The 9,042-nt window shown below is 38.4% G+C and overlaps 1 protein-coding gene across 1 annotated transcript; it reads right to left on the bottom strand.

Annotated features, from left to right (window-relative positions):
- Positions 1-1,125: 1,125 nt before the first annotated feature.
- On the bottom strand, positions 1,126-2,777 carry LOC128321734 (uncharacterized). The gene is made up of 6 exons (XM_053242268.1): positions 2,738-2,777; positions 2,297-2,632; positions 1,816-2,166; positions 1,645-1,740; positions 1,515-1,549; positions 1,126-1,339 (listed from the first exon to the last, which is right to left on the bottom strand). Exons 1-6 carry the CDS (start codon positions 2,775-2,777, stop codon positions 1,220-1,222), a joined length of 978 nt encoding a protein of 325 aa, XP_053098243.1. The 3' UTR covers positions 1,126-1,219.
- Positions 2,778-9,042: the final 6,265 nt, after the last annotated feature.

Genomic DNA, 9,042 nt, shown 5'->3' with positions numbered 1-9,042 from the left:
CACAATATTATATAAGGCAATATAAAAAAATTCAGAAAAATGTTATCAATAAGAAATTGTTTGAAAAATTGAGGCCAGTAGTTTGAACCTTTAACCACAGCATGTACAATATAGAGCTGCTCGTTCTTGTACATCTGTTGATTGTAAGATCATTTTCAAAAAGTATAAAACATGATGCAGGCTGTCAGATTTCTGAGAAATGCAACCAGAGCAGCTAGTTAGATACATTTATCAAATTTATACACGTGGCAGAGAAATTAACACCTTAACTATTTACACATAAGTCATTAACAAAATGACCTCGCATGCCTTTTAATACAGTTTTTGAATGAAATCTGTTTAAAAAAAATCTAATACTTTTTTGTTGTCATGGATCATTTGACACTACCATTACCCATCAATGTACCTTTTTTTCTTTTTTAATCAAATTTGATTTCAGTATCTGGAGTATATATATATATATATATATATATATATATATATATATATATAAATTTTTTTGTGAAGGATCATTTGTCACTACCATTACCCATATTTTTTTTTTATTTTGGTTTCAGTATCTGGAATTAAATGTGTGAATTAATTAGTAGAATGCAATGAACAATTACTAATTATCTCATCATTATATAGCTTTACTATTTTTTTTTCAGATTTCCTAATTTTTACCATAGATTTAAGTTAACAAAAATGCATTTGATATATCTGATGCTGGGGTCACGTTTGAGGCTTTAGCCTCTTAATAATGAATTCATGTTTTAAAAATTTATTCAGATACAATGTCTCAGCGAGACCTCATCCCACTCAAATTTATTTGAGGTAATTGGATTAAATTTTAGAAACCATAATAACAATAATATTTTTAGTCATAAATGCACTATTTCTAAAGAAATCCAAAGATAAGACTTTTAAAAAAATGCATGTATTTATACATAAAGACAGAATAATAATATACAATAAAGCTAATTATATTAAAGTTAATGGGAAATAATGAAAAAACACTGATTCTTACAATTTTATTATGAATTCACTTTATTATGAATTCACTTTTTACAAACTGCAGTGACAGTTTCTAATAGCAAAAATATTAAGTAATACATTGTAACTGTTTTTTTTTTTTTTTTTTTGGTTAAATGCACCATGCATGACCAAATAATGTTTGACTTACAGCAATAAATCTTTAGCATCTGGTGCTTTTAAATCTAAATTCATTCATTTCCCTTTATTTTATTTTAACCTGTGCATAAACATCTTCATGGCTCTTGTCTTTGGATGTTCTGGAGGATGAAGGTTTCTTAGCAAAACTTACAGCTGCATAGTTCAAGACATCTTCATCATCAGCCTGATAAAGAACAAGAGTCATTTATAACCCAGAGAGGATTAAAAGATTCACAAAAAAGTTATTTACTGTATTTTGTAAGATGATGTAAGTTATAATCCTACATGATCTGTAGACTCGAGGACAGATCTGTATTTATTTAAAGAAAATCAATACACATGATAAAACACTGGATTACCTGATTTGTGTTATTTGGATGGTCGTTGGAAGCCCCTTTATAAAACAATAATAATTATCAGTAATGTTTAACTGTAAGTATTTTTATGATACTGATAAATTCATTTTAAAAATAATAAAAGCAAACAAACCTTTTCTTTGTTTAAGTAAAACTCCAACCAGAACCATGATTACAATAATAGATATTATATTGGAAGTTGTCAAAACAACAATCCAATGGTTATTTTCTGAAAAGATAAAGCATCATTTGGATCAGTATCACTGTCTGAGTTTTCAACAGGAATATTTATCAAATGTCTTACCTTTTTCTTGAATTACTTTAACTCCAGTTCGATTAGTAAAGAGGATTTGTCGACACGCAGCCACAGCACAGTAGAACGTTCCATCATCAGAGGTTGTGAGCTTCCTCTTGGGGAGAGTGTAAACACAGCTCTGTGTAGGAGAACCAGCCTCAGAGCTCTTCTTACACTCATCACTGCCATCTCCATGAGTGTAAATGATTCCTGGATGAGATTCTCCTGAGCTGTTTCTGAACCAGTACACACTCTGTTCTTCACAGCTTGAATTAAATGCTTGTACTGAACACTGGAGTGTGAGCGACTCTCCGTTCTCCATCACCGTTACAGTCGGAGGATGCTGTTTCATCTCCTCAGCTTTAACATCAATTAGTAAAAATAAAACTATAAATAAGGAGTGGTGTGAAATTAAATATAATTCTGGCTAAAGTGTTGATCTGGAATTAGATTGAGTTCAGGAGCAGGTTATCAGAGTAAAACTGTTTACCTTCAACAACCAAAAGGGTTCCAGATCCAAAGTGTAGTGAAGATTCCAGCAATTCTACACAGAAATATGTTCCTGTATCCTCTTCTTTGATTTCTTTAATGTTCAGATTAAGCAGACTTTTATTTACATTAATGCTGAAACGTCCATCATTAAATCCTTCACCGGGTCTGAATGAGCTCTCCACTTCTCTCCCTACCCACTGAGGAACCTTTCCAAAACTCTGTTTGAACCAAATTAAATTATTTTTATCACTGGACAAGTCGTCACATTTTATAGTAACATTTTCTCCACGCTTTACTTTTTGAACTTGAAGCTCCTTGATCTTAGAAGGTTTCACTGAAACAAAAAAATACACATTGTTTAATGATATCAGTAATAAAGACAAATATTTAGTGAAATTATTTTATAATTGAATATAAAAATATACAAAATGTAAGTTACCTGATGTTAGGAGACAAAGAGTGACAAGTACTGTGATCATCGTTCCTGTTCAGACAACGTGACAGTGAGGTAATGAACTTGTGTGTGCAAGATTAAACCAGGTTCAGAGTCACCCCTGATTGGATGTTTTGAAGCTGTGGTCAGATTTGATTGGTCCAGTGGCTTTAATGAGAACTGATGGTGGAGTTTGAAGCCAGATGCAGTGACATGGTTTTGTATAAGCAGATTTTCTACTTCACTGAGAAACCTTTCCATGTGTCTGTCTTCTTTGACAGCAGTTATTATAGAATGTGAATTTTTCTGAGGACATTTTATAGCAACAAACACTAAAAAAAGTGAAAAAGGGAAACAGTGTGCACAGCTGTGTACTTCCAAGTCCACCTGCTCTAGAAGGACTTTTTTTTTCTTAGAAAAAGGAATTTTTTTGTTTAAATACAGCAACATAGGCCATCCACATCAGATCTTCCTGAAACCCTCACTGGAAAGTTATGACTAACGCTAAGCGTAAGACATTCGACATGGCCAAGATTGAGCTTGTTCACTGTGTTGAGTACAGAATTCAATTTAATTCAATTTATAGAATGTTTAGTCGTTCTTCTTCCAACATTAGTAATAGTCTACATTTCTCACAAAGGCTAAGATGGTGAACCCCCAACTCCAGCATTAGAGCCCTCACAGTGGAGCAAAAGATTGATTTGGTGGCATCGTTGCAAAACCAAAGCTAATGCTAAGACTCACACACAGGAGCCCCACTCCTCCCCCAATTACGTGTCCAAGAAGGTTGTTCTCCTCAGTGAAGCACCCACTGAATCCTGAACGAGCTCTGGGTATAGGAGACTCTTTTCTATGGCACATGCAATTAGCTAGGCCTTTAGGGTCATCAGCAGTTTTAGTTAGCTGTATACATGGAGCCAGGGCACCAGACATTGATCTTAAGATCTTGGGAAAGCACAGGTTCTCTAAAATATTTAGGTAGTTATTCATGTAGGAGCTAATGATATACGCTTTTGTCAGTCAGAGGTTACTAATGGTAACATTGTAAAGGTGTGTAAATTAACGAAGGTGATGTCTGATGCCGTAATATGCCCTGGCCCCATCCCAGTGGAGTGATGTAGCTTACAGCAGGTAATGTAGTTTACAGCAGGTTGTGGTTGCTGAACTGCTGGATGTCTTGGTGCTCTGAAAAAATGTGGGCTTTATTGATCATTGGACACCTTTAGATGGCAAGTCTGGCCTTTTAAGAGCATGACGGTATCCATCCCACTTGGGAAGGTGCTCCTCTCATTTCTTGTAGCATAGCTCATAGTCTCAGAACAGGCCTAGTCGGTGACAATCCACAGCCAAGGCCAGGGGGCAGACAAGCAGGCTAAACCGATCTTCTAATAGCTGCCTTGAGTCATCACTCATGTTCCACCATATTGAAATTGTGTCTGTTCCATAAGACAAAATTGTAGAAATACTCAGTTTGTTTTAATAACCTAATTAACATAAAATTAAATCATGCTGAATTCACAGCCAGCACCTTTAATCTGAACCCAGTGCTGCTAAATATTAGATCTCTTACATCTAAAGTGCTTATTGTAAATGAAACTATTATTGATCAGGGTTTTAATAAACTGTGTTTAACAAACGAGACAAAAAGTTTATGTAGCATTTAATGAAGCTAGGCATCCCAGAAGTTACAGTATATACAACGGTATCATTGTATGAATTCATTTCAAGGTCTTTATACTAACATAACATTCCACTGAACCCTGGTGCGGTCCACATCATGTGTGGAAGCTGTCCACTCAGTACTGCACACAGAGTAATGTGATTAGTTCAACTAAAATGTTGCTTTCAGTTTCAAGCTTTGTGGTGGTGGGGAAATGGCTGTTATGGTTAGCAGAGGAGACTGAGCACTGTTGTGTGGTGTGAGTGCTCGCATTTAAAACATCACAAAGCATGTTTCGTGCTGGCTTGCATGGCTAAAAATCTTAAGAGAATGGCCCCTCGTTTGCAGGCATTCCTCCATGATGACACTGCTGTTGGTACCAAAGAAAAAGAAAAAAGAAAAGAATGAACCCAGTGCCTCCCATTTTGCAAAACTGCCTGCTCAAAAGTGACGAATTTCACAATTAGTCTATGGTTTAGAATGAACTCGTCCATGTGAAAGCAAACTTGCGATTATGAGCCTGCCCCTAAACAAGCCCAGAATCAGTCCTGGGAGTGGACTCAAGTATTCAGGCCAAGTATGAAAATACTCTTAATGCATTTGAAGTAGTGTCACTGGCTGCAGTAGCATGCTCTCATATCACACAGTGGACTTCACATGAACAGAAATAGCATTGTGGTTTCAGGCCTCCAACAGAGAATGAGTGTTTTAGCCAGCAGCTCTGACTAATTTTGCACCACATCAATAGTCCAAATATCTTTGTTATAATCTCAGGCTAAGACAAAAATGTATGAAGCTCATCAGTGAGAATGTTCCTAAAAAAAAGATGTATTTATTCAAAGTGTACAAGAGATTGGGTTCTGTGTGAGGAACTTTTATAACCTAGAAAGAATTGGTATTAAAGAATAATCTCACACCTTTTATAGATACTAGTCATTTAATTATTAACCTGTAACATGTCCAAACTTATTTGTGCAAAACCTTTACACAAAATGCTGCTGCAGCCTGAGTTTCAACACCTTTGATGTGGTAAAAACCTTAGCGGTCTTTCCATCTCACACCAGAGAATGTACGTACTGGAAAGTACTGTGGTTTAAAGTCAGAAATAAACATGTTAAGCCCCACTCTTAGGATATATATATATATATATATATATATATAAAAGGTGTGTGTGTGTGTGTGTGTGTGTGTGAGTGTACACAGTATACAGAAACTTTGAGAAAATTTGGTGACACTATTTACAACAGACAACCAAACAAGTTAAGTCAAGTGGGTTATCATTCCTCTATATAGATTGTATACATTGGAATGAAATGTCATTTCTCAACGACCATGGTGCAACACAACAGTTTGCAAAACTACAATGGTGCAAAATACACAATGGTGTGAGATGAGTGCAGGAAAATAGATACACAGAACAGGGGCTATAAACTATTGGTAGGCTAGCAGCAATACATTTAATGTTCCATAAAGTGTCTGATGCAGCTTTGTAAGGTGCAGATTCAATTCAATTCAATTTTATTTGTATAGCGCTTTTAACAATGAACATTTTCTCAAAGCAGCTCTACAGAACATAAGAAACAAAAAAAATGCAAACAAACAAAAACATGCAAAACGTCCTAGATGTTAGACAGAATCATCCCTAGTGAGCAAGCCTGAGGTGACTGTGGCAAGAAAAAACTCCCTTAGATGATATGAGGAAGAAAACTTGAGAGGAACCAGACTCAAAAGGGAACCCATCCTCATTTGGGTGACACTGGAGAGTGTGATATGAACAATGTCCTTTCTGCATTTATGTATAGTCATGTAGAATTTTATGTGTATATTAAATTTTATGTGTATATTAAGATGTGCAGATGTACAGTGGTACTGAGTCATACTGGATTAGGTGTTTGACTAGCCCAGATGAGTGTTGGGAGGAAGAAGGGTGTTGAGTAATCTGCCTGCCTCAGGGAAGAAGCTGTTGCAGAGTCTGATGGTAGAGACACGGATGCTCCTGTACCTTCTACCAGATGGCAGGAGAGTGAAGAGTCCATGGGGTGGGTGAGGGGGGTCATCTGTAATAGTGGTGGCTTTGCTTATGCAGCAGCAGTTTTTGTATGGTGAGTAGAGACAGAGACACACACAGGAAATGGCCAAGGCTGTTATGGGGCTAGGCAATAAGATGTTCAAAAGTGTCGCGCAGGCCCCGCTTGCCCGGGAGGACAATATATATGGTGTGAGAGGAGCCAAGTGCGGAAATGGATCAAAAGACTCCGCCTAAAATGTGGCGACCTAGAGCGGGACACAAACTGGAGAGGTTGGGACCCCCAAACCGTAACGTTACCCACTGAGGTAATTCTACCATATGGGACTTGTAAGTGTTGCAGTGCTTGTGAAACTGGATCAGTAAGCTCAGCGCCAACGGCTGAACTCAAAAGCGCTGCAGCGCGGCAGAAAAACACAACTCAAAACTGGCCTTCCTTCTGGCCGAACTTAAAGGCACCAAATGAGACAAAAAACAATCTCTAACTTAAGATGGCTGAATCTTTATCTGGGAGTGAGGATTCTCATTCTGTCCTCCTCTTTAGTTTTGTGCCTACTTCCTCTTTAATCCTGAGCTCCCTTTTCTTTCTTTCCCTCAATAATTTCTCTCCCTTTCCTTTTCTTTCTAAACCTAGATATTTTATTTTATTTCTTTTCTTTTCTTCTTTTTTTTTTACATATCAAAATCACCAATCAGAGTAGCCTGGGACAGATCTATGTCCGCACGCAGAGTGAGGCAATCAGAGGGCTTATAAAGAGGCGCGGCCAGGTGCTGCACGTTTACGCTGATTACCTTCCTGAGATCGCCGCATTATAAAAGCCCGTGCAGGTGGCCGCGGATCTGCCTGAGAAGGCACCTGCCGCGTTACAAAGGCATAACAAGCATTGATTCAGGGCAATAAGATATGTTAAAGTTTTATAACTGCTTGGAACATTTCTGTTTAGGCTCAGGTTCAATTTCTGAAGTGTGTTTACTTTTAATGCCGTAAAACTGAAGCTCTGAGACAAATTTCACTATTGAGAAACTTCAGTAATGACTGTGATGAAAATAGTTTAATTTTTATAAAACCTGGTCCCGGTCTCCTTGGTGCTCTGTGGTCAGGATAACCAAATAAGTGTCCAGCATACAGTTGAACTGCTTGATTAAATTATTTGTGTCATGGGTCTTCCTTACCACCAGCAGCCAACAAGCGTCCTGAAACACGAGTGACTTAGAGTTCTGTCCTTGGTCACTATGGACAACACGGCCATGCTGTGTGGAGGGGGCTTACTCTCTGGGATGGCTGATCCCCCAGTTTGGTTCCCATCGACTTTGTTTTGGTGTCAACAGGAGAAAGGGATGTTAGGCCGAACACCCTGCCTGGCCCCAGCACCAGCATCACAGTGAGATTTTCCAGCACAGTGTCTAGGAAATGGAGAGCAGTAATGGATGTCTGCAGTAAAGACGCCAATACACTCTCTTCTCTGCTCACATGCTGATGAGTTCTCTCTCATGGCTTCACTTGAATCCTGTCCACCAAACCTCTGTTGAAGTGCTGACAATAGCTGTTAAAAACCTCTGTTTTGCTCTGTTTCCAAGTCTAAAATAATCTGTAGAGCACACCTTACCAGGCCTGAGCCACCCGGACTGCCAGCTGTTCTTCTTCCCGTCCGCTCAGCCAAGCTTCCTTCTTAGTAATTGTGAGATATTTGGCTCCCAGGTGGGTGTGTCATCATGGTACGCCACTTTTGTGGTGATTTGTTGGTGGTTGCTCCACAGTGAGTGGCATGCTTGAGTGAGGCTGGCTTAGTCCTCACAACAGGCTGTAGCCATGCCTGTGGTGTCCACAGCAGCCATCATTTTCATCTTCTGCATTATCACACAGTGAAAGCCTTGTTGTGTCCCTATGGTGCTCCTAGCTGAAACATTTAATTACTCAATAAATCTAGGCCTTACAAGTTCACAAAAAACAAGAATCATTGAAAACAACTGCTCAGATAAATAAATTTAGTGTTTGGTGTACTCAGGCAGTGCCATTACTTAGGCTCATCCCTGATCATGTGTGTATATAATGACACCCACAAAGGCATGCTATACACATTTTGTGGAGATATTTAGGGGAAAGCACCCCTGTGTCACTGCTGGAAAGCTTCTACTCACTAATACCTCTATTGCTGCCTCATCTGCCAGCCCCACTCATGAACATTACTTCCTGGCCCATGACAACAGGGGAAAGAAGGTGGTTGTTTGTGAATTGTTCTAACACATCCAGACAGAGGGCAGGTTTGTCCAAGTAGGCAAATGATGGCTGCTGGGGACATGTCCTAGTTATCAAAGCGACACTGTGAATGGAATGGCCGCTCCCTACTGAATATATTTTCACCAAATTTGCCATCCTATGTTCCCTCCTGAATTTATTTATTGAGCATTTGGTCCTCCCACTCAGTTCCCTTTAATACATTAATGTTGCTCTTAAAACACTAACATAAACTGATATCATTAACTGAATTGTTAAACAAAATACACTATATGGGCAAAAGTATGTGACCATCACACCCATATGTGCTTGTTGAGCATCCCATTCCAGATTTATTCCCCCTTTATTTTTTCCCCCTTATAGCCTCCACTCTCCTAGAAAGGCATTCC

Source organism: Pangasianodon hypophthalmus, chromosome 19 (assembly GCF_027358585.1).
Source record: "Pangasianodon hypophthalmus isolate fPanHyp1 chromosome 19, fPanHyp1.pri, whole genome shotgun sequence".
Taxonomy (NCBI): domain Eukaryota; kingdom Metazoa; phylum Chordata; class Actinopteri; order Siluriformes; family Pangasiidae; genus Pangasianodon; species Pangasianodon hypophthalmus.
The sequence above is the reverse complement of the archived record's forward strand: the minus strand, read 5'-3'. Positions and strand labels throughout refer to the sequence as shown.

What these genes read in the sequence shown, in the direction of transcription:
- LOC128321734 (XM_053242268.1), bottom strand. Translation starts at nt 2,777, where the DNA reads ATGATCACAGTACTTGTCACTCTTTGTCTCCTAACATCAG. An exon ending in AACCCTTTTGGTTGTTGAAG is followed by an intron (nt 2,167 to 2,296) that starts GTAAACAGTTTT and finishes TTGATGTTAAAG; the next exon opens with CTGAGGAGATGAAACAGCAT. An exon ending in TAAAGTAATTCAAGAAAAAG is followed by an intron (nt 1,741 to 1,815) that starts GTAAGACATTTG and finishes TTATCTTTTCAG; the next exon opens with AAAATAACCATTGGATTGTT.